The following is a 17,207-nucleotide window of genomic DNA, read 5'->3' on the forward strand; positions in this document are numbered from 1 at the left end:
TATTGCAATTAATTCTCTTTTTCTGGTATCGAAGTTCAATGTTAGTAAAAAGATAAGGGTAAAGATAAATAATAAATATTTAGATAGGTATATATTTATTGAATGGATTCTGTGGGTATGAAATTTTTATATTATTATTTCAAATTTTCTATATCGAGACATATTATTTTTTCGTCATCTAAAAAAATATTATTTTTGATCTTTTTATTTAATCGACTTATCTGTGAAATTTTTATATTATTATTTCAAATTTTCTATATCGAGACATATTATTTTTTCGTCATCTAAAAAAATATTATTTTTGATCTTTTTATTTAATCGACTTATCTGTGACTTGAAATAATTTATCTATCTAGATTAATATTTGCAATTAGAGGTGTGGTTTTTGTGTTAAGTTAGTTCGCCGAACACGTGGTAAGGATTGCATGATGAAATCCTGGCCGGCGGTGTCTGCAGTTACGTACAGATATACAGGCAAATAAAGCGATGCGATTTAAACGATCAAAATGTCAATCAATTCCGTCTATAACCAATCAAATCTTTTAACCGTTACCGCTAGTAATACATGATATTAATCAGTATTACGCAATTCCTATACCAAAAACATTTTCATTAACATTTTTTAATATTTATATTTTATTAACATTTATTTTCTATATCACACTGATGTATAGTAGCATTACAATTATAAACATATTGCATCGTATTACGAAAGTTTTGTTCTTATCTTCGGAAAACATAGACAATGTTGAGTTAACGGGTCTTGTTGAAACATTCGATAAGGAGAAAAAAAGGTATTGAACGTAATTTTCATCGATACAATCTGATCGCGCAATTCATGATCATATACGCAATTGAGCGTGGCTATGGTTCATTGATAATCGAGTAGAGTGTGCTCGATGAAATGTAAATGTAATCCTTGCGAAATGTTGCAACCTGTCATTCAATTGTATTCATGCCATCTTGAAAAATTTATTGGAATACAAATTTTAAGTTTTATCGATTTATTAATATTTTGTTGTTAATAATTTTTTGGGGGAAAAATTAAATTAAGATATATAATATATAAAATTTAATAAATCGTAGAACAAAATTCCGAGAAAGTATAACAACGCAGTTTTCGTTGTGAGGATGATCGCTATGTTTGTGGAATTTGCAAGCATCATGTAAAATAGAAATATAACCGTACCTTGGCCGTTCATGGCATAGTTTAACAGTAACGTTTAAATCAATTCTGTATAATGTGCACGTATTTATCGTTTGTTACGCTTAGTAAATTAGATTGATAATATTTTATCTTGTACATAATTTTTGATTTTTCAAGATATATTGAAATATTTAGTTTCTAATTTTTTTACCTCTTAAATAATGTTGTATATATACTGTTAGGAAATAATAAAGATTAAATATTTTTACTTGGATAAAGAAGAATCAAAATGGCACAAAAAAATAATACAATCTCAAATTTTTTTTATAAAAAATAAAATAGGACATTTTAACTAAGCAAGGTAGTATAATAATATAGCACGTATCAGCAAAATTAATCGAAAAATGAAAATATATGTATTTATCTTGTTGCAATTAACTATTGACGTTTTCTATTAAGAACTAAAAATTGTGAAACATCTATGCAACACATTTCATAATTACGTCGTCGTTGATTTACTATCAGCCGATAACATTTCATTTTAATTTAACCTATGTATGATTCTAACTTATTTATAAATAACATAGATTATATTGTGTAAGGCCATTTTGTATAATAACTTTACAGATTTAGCTTGAATTTTGTAATGAACTTCTATCGAAATAATTTTATTAATTTTAATCAATTTACAAATGAGAAAAGCGCCATTCGGGCATTGATCTTTTTCCAGAATGTCTAAGGGGGATGATTAACTTTGTCGGTTTATTCTTCGAGTACCACGTATGCAAATCGTGTAAAAACGGCCTGGTTAATTCTCGTAGTACATGGTCTCTTTCAAACTCCGTTTTTGCAAGTTTTAGAGTTTCATGAACAGGTTGCCATCGTCTATCACTATCATCTTCTACATCCTTCTCTACTTCACAGCAATTCAGTATCGGCGCTAGAAAAACAAATTTAAAAACTATTTATTAAATTACAATCTTAAATTCATTGTCAACTACAGAAATAGAAAAGACGGTAAAATTGCTATCATTTTTTTCTATAGCATTGAAAAAACGGTAAAGAAAAATCTAAATAATTTTAAAGAAGATAAAGATACCCATTATAATAGTTAGAAAATTGAAAAAAAGTAAGAGATTACTTTATGTTATTTAAATGAGAATCATATGAAATGTAAAATCTCGTAACAGATTTCCAAAAGAATAGAAAGGTAAAAGTTCACGTACGTCTTTCAGAATAACAAACATTTATGTCAACAGGTCCCGCTGGCATAGTTTCGTTTCTTTCTAGAACGAGTTCAAAAGCATCTGCACGATCAAGAGTGTCCTTCATAGTCGTGTCTCCTGGATTCTGTTCAAAATTTAATCATTCGTCTTTTATCCGCGCCAACTGAAGGCGATCAAGTTGAAAGAGGTGCAAGAAACGCAAATGCTAACAAGATATGTATTTTCATTTCGCGTCTGTCGCGCATATTTTTCAACGTGTAATCGCGCAGTCTTGATATAATATCGTATGAAAAATACATGTAACATCTTGTGCATACGGTAACCCTATTGCATCAATGAGATAGACAAATACTACGCAGCTTTTTATCATAAAAATATTCCAAAGATTGTTCCATTCAAAATGATTTTGTAGCATCGCAGGTATGTTATTTTATATAATATCAAAATTCAATTATTTTATCGTAAAAAAATTCCAAAATAATTTGATTCGAATGTTTTATTATTATAGTTTAAAATTGCATTTTAGTGTCTTTTTTAAATTTTTACTAAAAATGTGGTATTAATAATAATATAAATGTGGTAATTAGACAGTTGCGGTAACAAATGTTTAGTCCGACGATAGTCAAAGTTGCGACCATGATCCATTTTGTGCTGCTTGCAAATATCGAGATAAGGATACGATTTTTATCGCGGTGAAACGAATAAAGCTCATATGTGACCGACGATTTTAACGGAAAAGAACATTGTTATGGCGTCGCAGTGCGATATTCCAGATATTTAATTCGACAGATCTGCTGTTCTGACACTACACAGACAAATCATTTTAATCATTTTTTCTAGTATATACTGGTTTAGAGAACGTTACTGTTAGACAGCTAAATACAAAAGAGATTTGAATATTTGAATATTTGAATATTTGAAAATTCATTTCCAACAAAGAAGACCTTGGATGTATAGATAATAACATTAATATAGATAATAATCCGTATAGACAGTAACCTGTATTTGATGGATTACGCCTGGTATATATTTTTTTGGATGATCCATATCGAGCTTCTCGCTAAGTTTCATATTTTCATGATCGAAATCTTTTAATTTTTCGAACGCATAGTCGTTTATATCTCCAACTGGAAACTTGCTTGATTTTCTGGATTTATCTTTCCACCAAATTGGTGGTTGTAACAAATTACACGGCTCGTCATCCGTCCTGTTGATAGTACTGTTCTATTCTTTTCAGTCAGTGTCAGTAGAACAACAAGAATACTTACTCGAGCTTTTTTACTCTTTTTCCACATGGTACAATGGTTGCTTTCTCTTTTTCAAGATATTTCAATCGTCTTTCACGAGTGTACCATAATTCATATTGTCTTGACCGCGGGAATATCGAGAACACAGCTATAAATCAAATATATTTAAACCGTAATAAATTATTGAATTAGTAAATTAAAGAATATAGTGAAAATTTCTTTAAAAAAAACATTTTTTTTTTTATTTTTCTTAAGATTGAAACTAAGTTCATCTTGGAACAGTTTATTTTCGCTGGTGACATGGATCGGTGATTAGCAATTAATACCATTTTATCCGAAGGCTTGCTGAAATTAGGTCATAAATCATTCGTGACTCATTAGCGAATTAGTGTCGTTCAGGATTCGCTAGATCATTGATTGTTTCTGGGACATTCAATTATTCGTCCGGCCAACATTCCATCGGTCGAAATTGCCAGACCGGTATGTGTCGATCTGTTACTTCAACTGGGGAGCAATTAATATTCTAGAGGAGGATCTACTCGTTCGTACGTTATTACCGACAGAAAACGGCAGATAAAATTAATTCTAAATCTAGCGCTATTAAATTTGGAATGCTAGTTTCATTCAATATTTATGGAAAGATTAATAATTAAAGTAAAAGAATCTCTAATCACAATCTTTATAGTATTAAGTAGTACTAACATTTTTGCTTCTGTTGATAATCAGATTTCCATTTTGGCATGGTACCAAGTGATTGGAAAACGATTCCGTTATCCTTTATAGGAGAATCCACGTACCCTTCTTTTCCTTTTTCAAGATATCGGTCTAAAGCCCGTGTATCCAGTTCCTGTATGGGTGCTATAGGGTCGTCTGTAACAATTGCACGAACATTCGCCTAATTCGATCGTCTTAATTCAATTGTGGCACCGCCTTCAATGCCACTGACCGAGGGGGATCCATTGAACGATTGGCGATAAACATAATATAACGTTCCTCGTTTGACTGTCACGTGCTTTAAACTTTAAACGGATGCGCTTATCAGAGCTAATAATTGAAACTTCATTTATTTAGAATGCCTTAACAAATAAAAAATGTATCTATATTTATTTTTAGCAATCCTTTGCGGAATAAATTTCATAATAATCTTAATGTCAACATAATTAGCACCGATATATCTGGAGACATTGTCCACACAAGTAGAATTTTAAATTGAAATATAAGTAACAGTCATAATTCTAATATAAGACAAAAAGACAAAGAATCGGTCGAAGAAGAAAGGAAAATTATTAGAAATTTATATAATAAGCGCAAAACAATCAATCCACCAATGGGAATTTCGTTCCTTACTGAAATGCATTATTATATAAAAAGTCGACAAATTTGACAAACTTTTCGTTGTGAGATTCTCCAATTTTCTTATGATATAAGTATATCTTCATGAAAATTGATATAACGGTTTTCGTATTGAACAAGATGCTCATTCTTCAAACAATAACGTATGTTGAAAATGATATCGTATTTGAACAAGATTAGTCGATATTCTAACCGTTAAACTTACATACTGTCCTCTTTATCGGCTTGAGCTGTTTAGCTACGCATCTATGGGAGGGAGCCGGTTTTCCATGGTAAAATACTCCATCGGATAAGAATGTTGGCGAAACCTCAGTTATGTAATAATCGAGAGGTGCTGGCTCTGGAAACTAGATCATCCCTCCGTAAAATGATTATATCGTAATTATGCGGAGACTGTAGATGATGAACATAATAATTCAGACTTTTTAAAAGGGAACAGTCGATTAATACCATGTTATCATAATTGAATTTTTATCTAATTTTCTACTTTATATCAAAATTTTCCTCTTTAGCAATAAAGTGATATTAAAATAAAAAAATCAATAAAAATGTACTTATTATGTTTTTCTCCTGTAACTCTCATATGGAGGACTGATTGAGAATCACGATAGTGTAAATTATTCCACTACAAGTTTACATGAAATAGTTTTCTAATATTTTAATATACAAAATTCATTATATTTCTGCAACGAGAGAGTGAAATATTTTTAAATATTAATTAAAATAACAAATTAAAATATTAATAGCGAAAGAAATGATACTTTAAAAAGTCAAAATATTTGATTAAATTTAAGCTCTCGAAATCTCAAATTATATACATTATTATAATTTTCAGTTCGCCATACGCAAACACTAATTAAATAGTTCGTTATTCATACCATGAACATTTTCAAATTCGAAAAAAAGAAAGAAGAATTAAACTCCTACGTGAAATTTACTTGTGAAATTACAGAGTTTGTAAATCAGTCAAACTTATCGAATCGATGATTCACTGAGGTTCCATGGGAACTGTGGTTCGTCTGTCTGAAAATGAAGATAACCACGACCATTCCATCAAGATGACAGTGTCGCTGATCGGTTCCGACGTGACTCTCGGAACTTCATCGAGGGAATACGGTCTCGCTTCTCGATTTCAAGCCGATCGTCTTGGCGCCAAATCGCGTCTCGATCGAAAGTTCCAATGAGTTATGAGCAAGAAATCGAAACCAGTTCCTCAAGGTTGTTCGTCTTGTCTGAAACCATTACGACTAATTTCCGTGGCAAGCTTCATGGAAATGCTCTAACCTAATAATTCTAATTTCATAAAAATTCGAAGTGTAAATTTAAGTAATTCCACTCACCAAAAACTTCAAATAAGCTCTATTGATTCCTCATTCAGATTATCGCGATGTCTATGAATCGATCTACGGACCGTGGTCATCGTGCGAAGAAAAAAATTTCAAGGGAGAGTAGCAAAAACAAACCGGAAGCGGCAGTAGTACCAGAGTTCGGAAGTCGCGATGCTGTTTCTCCAGACTGCAAAGAACAATATCTCTTCTTATTAGAATTCTTCATACATCACGTTATCAGCGAACGTTTAGCGAAGCTCAACCAAATGTTCTTCGTCCCCACGACGATATCCGTGGAGTTCCTCAACTTCACAGGGAAAAACGGTATCGAAATAACTCCGGTGGACCCGTTATTTCAACCTCAAGCAGGAGTTGCAGACGACATCGAGTATTTCTTCTGTGGTCGCTCCGTGATGTTCGCCATAGATCAATACACTGTGGTCAACAAAGACTTGGACCTAATCATCAAGCTATGCGTAGAAAAAAAAATGCCAGAATGTGTGAAACCAAATGTATTAATAGGTAACGGGGAGCTAGATATTTCCAAACATTTCGCCGCCCTACGAAAAGAAATGTTGCAATGCTGGCACAAAATGGCACCACCGCCGAAAGTCTTCGAGGGAGAAGTTCCTGTAATTTATAACGAAAATACGATCGGCGATATATGCATGTTCGTTAGAATTTCTGCATTCGGGCAAACTATCGTCACCGAATTTGACGCGCCACCTGATAGAACTATCTCGTCTTATATCTTCAAAGGCGGCGACTGTAACGAAAAATCACCAACTTACAAATGTCGTATCGTTGATCCTCACATTGCGGACGTCTGTAGGGATTCGAAAGACGAATTATTGAAAGAGGGGCCTCCTTGTCGCGTTTGTATCAAGGAACAACATCCTTGTACACCGTGTGGACAGCCAATCGGAGCCACGTTAAAACCAAACGTTAGTTGCAAACAGATCAGCGAAGTAACTCCGGTGACGACATCGAAACCGAATATTTGTTCCGATGTGCACAAGCAGGCCGGTCTGATACAATCGAGCCGTGGACCGGTGCAACCGTGTGGAAAAGCTGTGGTTCTGAAAGTGTCCGGGATCCTGGACACAGGTCAGGACAAAATGCCGACAGTCACCGTGGCACCCGAGTCCGAAGCTACACCAGATACCGATCCTGACCATGACGTGTTCGTCCTGAGAATTGGGAAAAAAGGGATTGTCGGAGCTGGAGAAAAGTCCGATATACAGTTGGAAATGAAAACACCGAAAGGACCCGAAAGGGGACCTCCTATCCGATGCGAGACCAGAGAGATGCAGACTGATGATAAGGTGTACAAAAAGACACATGCAAAAAAAAAGAAAAAGAAATGAATTGGATAAATTGGCTCTTTTTAGATACCGTTTTTTGGATTACAAATGCGAGAACACTGATCTTATTATGTTGTATATGTTGCATTTTGCGTTTATACGGATTGTTATTAAACTTATTCTTTACTACTAACTTTAAAGTTAAATTAAGCTTTTATTGTTAGATCTGATTAAGTATTTACTTCGTGGAGTATTTTAAAATTTGTTTGAGGTTTTGAAGTCTACTTTTGCTTGAGGATTATTTCACTCGAATTAGTAGAGCAAATTATATCTTTTATCTATTTAAAAATTATACAATCCACCGAAGTAAAATAATACAAATGAGAGACGCAATTTATTCTCAAAGTCGTGGATGAATGAGCATTTTGAATTATATTGCGGAGCGCCCCCTGGATGGTTTCCGAATCTCAAAATTTCCGAAACCGTCCGACTTGATGGCAATATCAAAATTGAGGGTTAACAGACAAATTTTCTAAAATATTCCGATAATCAAGAGCTAAAATTATGGGAAGCGCATTCGAAACTTCGTAATATTATATCGTGTTCAAAAAATGGCAGATGAACAGGAACTTTTCTTGATCGAGTTTCTAGTCGAAAAGGTTAAAATCCCAGTAATAAGGGCAATGCAGGACGATCTATTACCTGCGTGTACCTGCGTCTCCTTTCAGGTAATTCAGTATTTTATTAAATTCCCAAATAGATCATCGACTAAACAAATTTTCACCAGTCACAATCTTTACGCATGTAAACATGTTCCTATATATTTTTTTAATAGGTAAACAATTTTTCAATCGGCTTTTCGCTTTATCGTTATACAATAAAATATTCAATTCCAGCAATTTCGTTAAAAAGTACAAACCCGTTAAAAATTCTGTTTTAATTCAGAAAACCTGTCGAATCTGCACTAAGCATATTTTCATAAATAAATTCGCAGATTCTCAGCCTGCCGCCAGTCGACATTTGCCAAGAAGCCCTGACAGATGGCTGCGGTTGCACCGAAGGCGACACGCAGGTTTTCAAGAAAGGCAAATCTTGTTTATTCGCGTTGCCATCGATCGCTCTCCAAAGACCTTTAACCACGTTCCCCATAAAACTATCTGTCTACAAGAAACTACCACCTGGAGTGCTACCAGATGTGATGCTGGTTGGCTGTCATCAAATCGAGGCAAAGGCGATAATAAACGCCGTATTGAGCCAACAGGTCTTTAAAATACCGAATCCTTGTCAAACGATCAAGGACACGTTTAAAATTACTACGGCAACAGGACAATGCGTTGGATCTGTGACAGTTTACATAAGAGCTTCCTGTTTCGGCAAGAAGATCATCACCCAGTTTCAAATACCGCACAATAGGAAACCATATCTGTTTAAAGGGGCGGACGACAGTCCTGTTTTTCAATGCAAGAAGATACCCTCTGAATGCTATACACCAGCTCCATTGACGTGTACCTGTACGAAGAAATGTATCGATGGTAGTGGAGAGTCTACAGGAAGAACCTGTTGTGCCACACCGATCGTTCAGACATCTTCGTGTCCCCCCTTACCTAAACCTCCTGATTATGGTCCACGACCGTGCTGCACCTCGCGTCAACCATCCTCGGGGTACTCGTTTTTCTCGTTTTGCATCCTTTTTGAACAAGATTAGGTTCAATGATCTAATAATCTAAGAGTTAAATGAACAGTTGTGCAACCAGTTTGATCATTCGTGCGTAGTCATTTCCACTCTTTAATATCCCGGATTCTTACGTTTTAAATATCAGTTTATTTTTGGATATTTCTAACTGCCCTTTGTTCTTTTCTTCTTAATTTCTTACACTGTCTCATATTACTGAAATATAATCTAACTTTTTAGATGTTAGATTTTTTCTGCACTATAGGCAGATGAGAAGCTTTAATCATTCGTGACTAACAGAAGGATGAGCTAAAACTAGAGCAGAGAGAGGTTCGTTTGTTCGAACTGGATGCGTTCGAAAGCGAAAGCAATTCAGCTGGATCAGTTTGCCTAGACTTTAGTCACGCCTGAGTGCATTCTGTTTCATTCCAGTGCCATTACTTTATCTTTGATGTCCGTTATAAAAGAAAGATCTTTGTCACAACATTTATTCACTTATTTAATGGACTGCAGCAATAAGAAAATAGATCTATTTTCCAGTAATTTGAATAAACTAACAAAAATCAACTAAAAATCAATATACTTTTTCAAACGTGATATAAATTCAAGATAAATTCAAAATAAACTTTTACACTATTTTTCTCCTCTAATAAATACAATTAAAAACATCGAAACTCTGCGTAATTACTGCAAATTCTTCGATTATATTTTACTAAATAATATACGAGCTTCTTTTATCTCTTTCTAGGAAACAATGTCCATGTTCGCCGAAAGCTCGACGGAAAGATCAAGTAGCTTCCCCGTGTTGTTGTTCTGAGCCAATATCCAGTTTTCGCGCCATTGCTCGTCAACAAGCAGCTGCAGGAGGGAAATGTAGCCCGTGTGCAAAGCCAGCTCCTTGTTCACCTTGTTGCGGTGCTTCCTCCCTGTCGGCAGGACCCAAACCACACGGTGATTTGCTTAGCAAGGAGACGGTGAAAAAATGTGGATGTCCTGTAAAGGAATACAGTTGCACCTGTGGTTGACAGAAATGAAAATGAAAATTTCTTTTCTTGGAAAACAGAAGAAACTTCTCCGTAATACTTAGAAGGTAAAAAGAATAATGTAGCAAGCGAATAAGACGGATGATTTTATTTTATTTGTGTAAGTATTAACGCCATATAAAATTCATATAAGTGGTTATTAAGGATCGTTATTTGAAACAGATCATTATTTAAATTTATTAATTTATTCTAGAAATTACAAGGAATTAAATTTTGTTTTATAGAACTTCAAGCCTTTCCTTAAGATGAATATATGCGATATAAAATAACTCGTTGAAAAAATCGAAGAATGTGAACACATGTTCTTGTGGGACCAATCGATGAAAGTGAAATTGTTTCTCAATAACTAATCGCTTTTGTTTCGACACCTAACCTCGGAAAACTATCCATATTTCCTAACTCAAACACAAAATTGTCCGTAGTCATGATAAGCATAACAGATAACGAAGCACACAATCCGAACCTGAGCAATCACTACTTCTCCTCGGTAATTAAAAAATATTTTTATGACTTCCTATCACTTTCCTACGATTCAATGATATACCATTTGAGAGTTAAGCTACCCATACTTCTATTACTTTCTTTTTTTTTTTATTGGTTTTATATTTTCCTTTTCAGTTAATCTCTCCATACATATTACTCAGGATTCTAACCGAAAATACATTAATAGCCCTCCAATGGGAAGCGATATTCGTTCACGCCTTCTTTAATCTGAATAATATCACGAGAAAGATATTACCGGCTATTAAAGGAGAAACTTTCCCGCAATTAAAACGGCCGGAGGAAACGATTAGCGAGCCGTGTTGGGAAAAGATAAACGTCGGGAATGTAGAGAATCTGAAAACAGTGGAGCAAGCTGGGAAAAAGAAGCGCACTGGAAAGAAACTTCATCGGCCTGTGGAGAAAACATGGATGGACCAAGCAGGAAAAGCACAACGCGAAGCAGAAGAAAAGGAACGCTTGCGTAAATGGGAAGAATGCTGGCAAAGAAAGTTCGAGGCTCAAGAAGAACGCGATAATGCCGAATGTTGCGTGGGCAAAAATTTATGCGTAAAACCCAGAACACAATCAAACATTTGGATCAATGTGACTAAGGATAGATCCCTTCAAGAAATACATATGTTCATCAAGTAAGATTTATTTGTTTATTGTTATGAAAGATAATTTAGTGAAACGAATAATTAATTTCCACAGGCACGTTCCAGTTCCAAAGCCAAAGCCTCCGCCTCTGCCACCGCCGAAAGTACAAAAGACTCCGATTATTTCACCAATGGAAAGAATCGTGAAGCAAAGAGTTGACAAAATGAGCGGTACGGAGAAGAAGAAGAAGAAGGAGAAGAAGAAGAAGAAATAGCAGTAAACGAATCCGGCAATAAGCGATTTCTTTGCGATCACTTTGCTCGAATATCTTTCCTTTACATTCTTCTTCGCTACGCAAAAGATACGTATTTCTCTGTTTGTCGAGGCATTTGTAAAAATACATCAGAGACCATGGCGAGGATGGCGTCGTGACACGTTATTCTCGTCGTTCAGTGCCCAGTTCGGCGAAGTACCAAAATGGAAATAGTGAAGAAATAAGAAGAATCTAACTAATGAAACATTCTCGCTGTCTTCAGTTTCCATTTTCCTGTATTATCCTTTTGTTAAATATCAAAATATCTTACACGTTCCGCTTAGACCATTGAAGATGCAATAAAATATTCATAGAATGTTCACTCCACAAGTTGAGGATTTTCTACGCCACTTTCCTTAGTTAAACTCTCTCATCTACCATTTTAACTGAGATAGTAAAGTAAAATTTGCTAAAGTTTTCCAATAAATATAATCAATAGGTATTCTAATCTAGTATCTATGGCCGGCAGTGTCCGCCAATCATAGGAAATTTCATCTCAAGATACAAAGAACATGGAAGAAAAATTGAAATCAAGAAAAGAGAAAAAAAGAAAAGTTTCTCCAGCTAAGTTGATTCATCGAAAACGATATGTTCATTGACATGAACCGCGGAGGAAACAAGCGGTCGGTGTGCAAACTGCAAGGACATTGCACGCGAGGAGTTATTCCTGTCCCGCATATATGTGCGGGAAGGGATAAGAAGGGAAGGAAGGTGGGTGATAAAAGGTGGCGGAAAGAATGAAGGCAGGGGGTAAATGTGAGAGAGGAGGGACCACGAGGATGAGACTGCGCGTGCTTTTCTCTCTTTCCTCCGCCACCCTCAGTGCCCGCCACCGAACGACGAACAGGGTTGTAAGCCGATATTGTCGGGCAGGCGCATTGGAAACCGGCGACCAGCCGGGAAGGAAGATAACAATAAAAGAGCATATATAATCGCGCCTAAACGCACGTTAACCTCGCGGCCTGGCTGGTTGGCTGGCTGGCGCGTCGCCTCTCGAAATGTAAGCACAATGCGTGAGAGTAACGTGAAAGTGAAGCACGATCGAAAGTGAAGTACAGAGAGCACGGGGAACGTGTGTGTACACCCTGATAAAGCCTCTTCGGCACCTCTCTCTCGACCACGGCCACACGCACATAGGGATCTCCCCCGCCAGGTGGTGATCCGATATTTCTTCGTGGAGATAATACGGTCGGTCCTCCCGATTTTTTGTCGTTGTTCCGTGTGTATCTCGAGGGATCATGAACAACTCGCCGCAGAATACCGAGGTGGCCGGGCAACAACACCGTGCCGGCGTTGAGAACAGCGACGAGGAGGAATGGAGTGGTGTCGTGGAATGTGTAATGTTATTACATCGACTCGTGTATCGAAAGAATGATTTTTATTTGCTGAAACAGCCTTCCTCGAGCAGTTTCTTGTTGCCCATTTCGAGTTGTTTTTCGTGGTCAAGGAAATTCTGTGGATTGCACAACGTGTGTTGAATCTTATTATCTGATTCTTAATTATTTTTTTGTTATTATTGTTGCTACTGTTCGTCTGTTACCAGATTTTTTTTCTTCTGTTCCCTGTTGGTAGATGCGTCTGTTGATTTTTATTTTCCATCTCCCACGCGAGTATTTTCCGAACATGCATCGTTATATGTGTATCTTGGGTTACGTTGTTTTCGTTGCGACGCTACATTTAGGATGTAGATTCGTTAGAAGTTTAGTTAAAAGTTGGTTTAATTTATAGGAACATGTGTTTTACTAGTCAAAGTATGCGCATTGCTAGAAGATGATAATAGATGCTCCTTTGTTTCGCGCTTATCGTGAGTTTACCATGGTGTTGCGCTTTTTCTTTTTAGGCTGTGTTGGAGAGATCAAAGTCAGATCGAGTGACACGGGCGGATGAGGACAGACGTCGTCGTACCATCATCGTCGAGAAGAAAAATGGCACATACGGTTTCACGTTACAGGTAACGTAACCGTTTATCTGCTCGTACTTTCTGCAAGCTACATAAAATATAACATCTTTGTGCACTCCTCTTATCGATAATTATACCTTCATTGTACCCTGTAACTATCTTTGTTTCCACAAATGTTACGGTAATTTCTCCAGAAAGTTCAACTCTTACAAGAATTAAAATTCGTTTTAAATATAAACATTGTAATCGATTCGCTTGAAATTGTACAGAGTTATGGGATACATTACAAGAGGGAGCAGGAAATCGAGATGGTCACGTACGTTGATTACGTGGAATACGATGGACCAGCGTTTAAAGCAGGAATGCGAGAGGGTGACGTGATACTTTCGATAAACGGCCACGAAATGGACAGAGCGGATCACAAGACATTGGTCAATTTCATAAAGAACTGTGATACCAGGATGCGAATGGTTGTGTCGTTCGAAGACTGTGTAAGAAAGGTAAATATCGAGAAAGTATATAGCCACTTTCTAAAACTTTAATTTTCGTTTAAAAAATAGAATGCACTTTAGCTATTTACTCAAACATGATACTCATTATTGTTTGCTAGGTGGAATTACATATGCGCTATATCGAATTACAACGTGCTCTTCAATCACGACTCGGTGAATTAGAGAGACTCTGCGAGAGGGAACGGTCTATTCTCATGGGTCGATGGAAAACCCATTCACTGCCAGCACGCAAGAGAACGCCTAACAGTGTCATTACGAGTAACCCCAATCAGCCATCGCCGTCATCGAGTTTCAATTCTTCCACGATTCAATGTTGTCGGCCTGCTACGTCCACAGAACATCTGTTACTTTATAACGTGGTATCCTATATAGAAACATCTTATTGTTTATTATATGTTATATCTTAGATCGATTTAATCTTTGCAACATCGAAGAAAATAACAAATACTTTTAACTTTTTATAGTTCCCAGATGGACGACCATGTTTAGTTCCACGGAACACCGCTTGTCTAGTAGCAGTAGGGCCTCCCCGTTCGCGAAGCGATCACCACCACTTCCTCTCAAAGATGTCAAGCGAATCAGGAGTAACCGTTTCGTCGAGACATAGCTATCACCAGGCAAACGGGATGAATAGTACGCCAGCCAAATCGAAATCGCACAAATCGTGTCAACAACAACAACAACAGTCTAATACCAGTGGAGATCCGCTTCCTCTTCATCCTCCACCCCAGAATAGCCTTTGCGTTGCTTGCATCTCGAGCGCCAGTCGTCGCAGGGAACAATCAGATAGCGGTAGTTTGGACGCGTACGACTTAGCAAGTCCTTGTTGTGATCCGAATTGCGTACCCAGTCGTAGACGTCGTGAGAAACAAAGGAGAGCGAGAAACGAACAGAATCACCATCAGCAACAACAACAACAACAGCAGCAGCAATCAGCCCAGCATCATCATGTACAGCGAGAGCAATCGCAGCAAACGCAACAACAGCAACAACATGGTACGCACAGCTGCTCGCGCACATCAGGACACAGTCTGCATTCTGTTACTAGTAGCGATATCTCGACCGCAGCCGAAAGCGTAGCCTCCTGTTCGACGAGCCTAAGCACGGATACCCTCTACTGGGATCCAAGCGTACATCAACGACCACCACCGTGCCTTCAGTATGCTAAACCAAAGTCCTGGGACAATCTAACTACCAAGGCGTTCGGTGGCTACGGTTTCGGATACGGTTATTTGGATACAGCTACTATAAAAACACATAGCGCAGAGAGGCCTGGGAAAGGCGCTCATGGACGAGCAAAAACGCCTACTGGAACCGTTCAAAGGAGAACCAGTAGCGGTACTACGTATTCGGGTAGTTCTAACAGACACTTTCAGCCAACCAAGTCTACCGAAAGTTTGTTAATACCACCGCCATATCAAGGCGAGTTAGACGCAAGTCTGAGTTGTGAATGTCTGGATGGTCCAGCTCCGCGGTGCATGCCGGTGATCCAAGTAGAGAAGCACAATCGACAGGAGGAGGGTGGATATATTATCAGTACGCACACTCAAGTTCGACATCGTCGATCCAGCCATTCGGATGGGAAATTAAGGGCACTAAATAATTCTGAAGTGACACGTCTGTAAATCATCCTTCTCATTGGAAACTGTATTCTAATAAAAAGATACTCGTATAATTATCGTATCAAATTTTGGACGACGAAACAACGTGTATCTAACGTATATCGTATGTCGAACTTGTTCCGTATTTAAACCTTTGTATTCAAGCTTTATATCGCAACAGTTAGTAATTGTATTCTCACCGAACGATAATGGAATGGACCACCGTTTTTGAAACTTTTTCGAACAAATGCGATTGGTTACGGGTTTGATTGACTAAACTTATCGTTTGATCAACGAATGGTTTCCTAGCGATGTTTCCGGACAATATGATAAGGGATATCATCGACGTTCATGGCGCTTTTTAAATCTTTTTTAAATTTTTATCGATAGTTGATTCTATGATTGGTTGGAAACAGTTTTAAACTGTGGCAAACGTTAATAGTAATATTATCGTTATCATGAAAAGAATAAATTATTGAAGCATATTATTTCGATATTGTAATTATTCTGTGATTCCTTAAAACTTAGAAGGTAAAAATATATAGAAATTCTTTCGTGGAGACGATACCGAACAATTTCATCGTTTTTTATGAAGCTTTCTATTGTAGACCTATCTTTGATTTATAAATATTAATATTTTAGTTGATCTGCGTTTAAAATTGTAAACAAAGTTGTTTACAAAATTCCTATAACTTCATCATCGTACTATTACGCGATCGTTCAGGAACTTGGGGAATTTCAGACTGGGTTGTTTGCCGTAGAGTAAAAACGTACTTAGCTCGTGTTTGTGAAATTGAATAACTCGAAATTAACAGTTAATCATATATAAAGCAAGCGATTTATACCTTGTCAATGTTCTTTCCTATGTCAACGAAAGTAAAAAGATCAATTCGAGAGTAATTATAGTTATCACTAATAAATGATTTTGACGTTTACTTTCTTTTCTTCATTGTCTCGGTTACATTACTGTTCAAATTCATATTTACCGCGCTACACGACCCACAAAGCTGCATCGATACTCCCTAGGGCGGTTTTCCCTAGTGAGTATCGAGATCATGGCATCGAGAGTGAAGCTATTTGCGGAAATTGGAGAATGTACCCATGTTGTATTTTGTGACCGCATTGATCATTAGTTCGAGCATAAATGAGCAACATTTCAAAAAACTGGAAATTCAAATTTCAATTTAGTTTGTTTACAATTATGAATGGTTAAAAGATAAAATCTATAGATATGACAAATTTTTATTATCTTTGTTTGGTATTTAATTTTGCATATACTTAATGATTTCAATATGTTTTGCAATATTTTTTTTTATAGGATTTGTAAATAAATAAAACATTACTATTTAGAAATAGAAATAACTAAAAGATTAAGAATATGATTTAACAAATTTTACAACAGTATATAATTTATCACAGTGAAAGAAAATATCAGCCACAGTTTTATAATGAATATTAACAACTTTATTATAAAATATTAA

At 36.4% G+C, this 17,207-nt stretch overlaps 4 protein-coding genes across 10 annotated transcripts; 3 read left to right on the forward strand and 1 right to left on the reverse strand.

Annotated features, from left to right (window-relative positions):
* Nucleotides 1-1,573: 1,573 nt before the first annotated feature.
* On the reverse strand, nucleotides 1,574-4,805 carry LOC105665897. The gene is made up of 6 exons (XM_048407609.1): nucleotides 4,788-4,805; nucleotides 4,323-4,515; nucleotides 3,642-3,768; nucleotides 3,373-3,580; nucleotides 2,374-2,497; nucleotides 1,574-2,087 (listed from the first exon to the last, which is right to left on the reverse strand). The coding sequence occupies exons 1-6, from the start codon at nucleotides 4,803-4,805 to the stop codon at nucleotides 1,834-1,836; spliced, it is 924 nt and encodes a 307-aa protein (XP_048263566.1). The 3' UTR covers nucleotides 1,574-1,833.
* A 978-nt stretch (nucleotides 4,806-5,783) lies between these two features.
* LOC105665898 lies at nucleotides 5,784-7,690 on the forward strand. The gene is made up of 2 exons (XM_012310083.3): nucleotides 5,784-6,191; nucleotides 6,352-7,690. Exon 2 carries the CDS (start codon nucleotides 6,361-6,363, stop codon nucleotides 7,666-7,668), a length of 1,308 nt encoding a protein of 435 aa, XP_012165473.2. The 5' UTR covers nucleotides 5,784-6,191; nucleotides 6,352-6,360; the 3' UTR covers nucleotides 7,669-7,690.
* A 507-nt stretch (nucleotides 7,691-8,197) lies between these two features.
* On the forward strand, nucleotides 8,198-12,736 carry LOC100649809. 2 transcript variants are annotated; one of them, XM_020863736.2, is made up of 6 exons: nucleotides 8,198-8,333; nucleotides 8,600-9,267; nucleotides 10,026-10,420; nucleotides 10,545-10,807; nucleotides 10,939-11,450; nucleotides 11,515-12,736. In XM_020863736.2, the coding sequence occupies exons 1-3, from the start codon at nucleotides 8,217-8,219 to the stop codon at nucleotides 10,300-10,302; spliced, it is 1,062 nt and encodes a 353-aa protein (XP_020719395.2). In that variant the 5' UTR covers nucleotides 8,198-8,216; the 3' UTR covers nucleotides 10,303-10,420; nucleotides 10,545-10,807; nucleotides 10,939-11,450; nucleotides 11,515-12,736. The 2 variants fall into 2 exon arrangements, with proteins under 2 accessions (XP_020719395.2, XP_012165474.2); XM_012310084.3 differs by having other exon boundaries at nucleotides 10,026-10,367.
* On the forward strand, nucleotides 12,584-16,214 carry LOC100644208. Of its 6 annotated transcripts, none has more exons than XM_020863737.2 (5): nucleotides 12,584-12,713; nucleotides 13,554-13,664; nucleotides 13,883-14,113; nucleotides 14,224-14,484; nucleotides 14,590-16,214. In XM_020863737.2, exons 3-5 carry the CDS (start codon nucleotides 13,922-13,924, stop codon nucleotides 15,748-15,750), a joined length of 1,614 nt encoding a protein of 537 aa, XP_020719396.1. In that variant the 5' UTR covers nucleotides 12,584-12,713; nucleotides 13,554-13,664; nucleotides 13,883-13,921; the 3' UTR covers nucleotides 15,751-16,214. The 6 variants fall into 6 exon arrangements, with proteins under 6 accessions (XP_020719396.1, XP_012165434.1, XP_012165435.1 ...); XM_012310044.3 differs by having other exon boundaries at nucleotides 12,635-13,182; nucleotides 14,224-14,481; XM_012310045.3 differs by having other exon boundaries at nucleotides 12,635-13,050; nucleotides 14,224-14,481.
* Nucleotides 16,215-17,207: the final 993 nt, after the last annotated feature.

Source organism: Bombus terrestris, chromosome 7 (assembly GCF_910591885.1).
Source record: "Bombus terrestris chromosome 7, iyBomTerr1.2, whole genome shotgun sequence".
Classification (NCBI taxonomy): Eukaryota; Metazoa; Arthropoda; class Insecta; order Hymenoptera; family Apidae; genus Bombus; species Bombus terrestris.

What these genes read in the sequence shown, in the direction of transcription:
- LOC105665897 (XM_048407609.1), bottom strand. An exon ending in TTATCAACAGAAGCAAAAAT is followed by an intron (nt 3,769 to 4,322) that starts GTTAGTACTACT and finishes TTTGATTTATAG; the next exon opens with CTGTGTTCTCGATATTCCCG. An exon ending in GCGTAATCCATCAAATACAG is followed by an intron (nt 2,498 to 3,372) that starts GTTACTGTCTAT and finishes AATTTTGAACAG; the next exon opens with AATCCAGGAGACACGACTAT.
- LOC105665898 (XM_012310083.3), top strand. Translation starts at nt 6,361, where the DNA reads ATGTCTATGAATCGATCTACGGACCGTGGTCATCGTGCGAAGAAAAAA.
- LOC100649809 (XM_020863736.2), top strand. Translation starts at nt 8,217, where the DNA reads ATGGCAGATGAACAGGAACTTTTCTTGATCGAGTTTCTAGTCGAAAAG. An exon ending in GTACCTGCGTCTCCTTTCAG is followed by an intron (nt 8,334 to 8,599) that starts GTAATTCAGTAT and finishes ATAAATTCGCAG; the next exon opens with ATTCTCAGCCTGCCGCCAGT. An exon ending in TCGCGTCAACCATCCTCGGG is followed by an intron (nt 9,268 to 10,025) that starts GTACTCGTTTTT and finishes ATCTCTTTCTAG; the next exon opens with GAAACAATGTCCATGTTCGC.
- LOC100644208 (XM_012310043.3), top strand. Translation starts at nt 12,952, where the DNA reads ATGAACAACTCGCCGCAGAATACCGAGGTGGCCGGGCAACAACACCGT. An exon ending in CATACGGTTTCACGTTACAG is followed by an intron (nt 13,665 to 13,882) that starts GTAACGTAACCG and finishes GAAATTGTACAG; the next exon opens with AGTTATGGGATACATTACAA. An exon ending in TCGAAGACTGTGTAAGAAAG is followed by an intron (nt 14,114 to 14,223) that starts GTAAATATCGAG and finishes ATTGTTTGCTAG; the next exon opens with GTGGAATTACATATGCGCTA.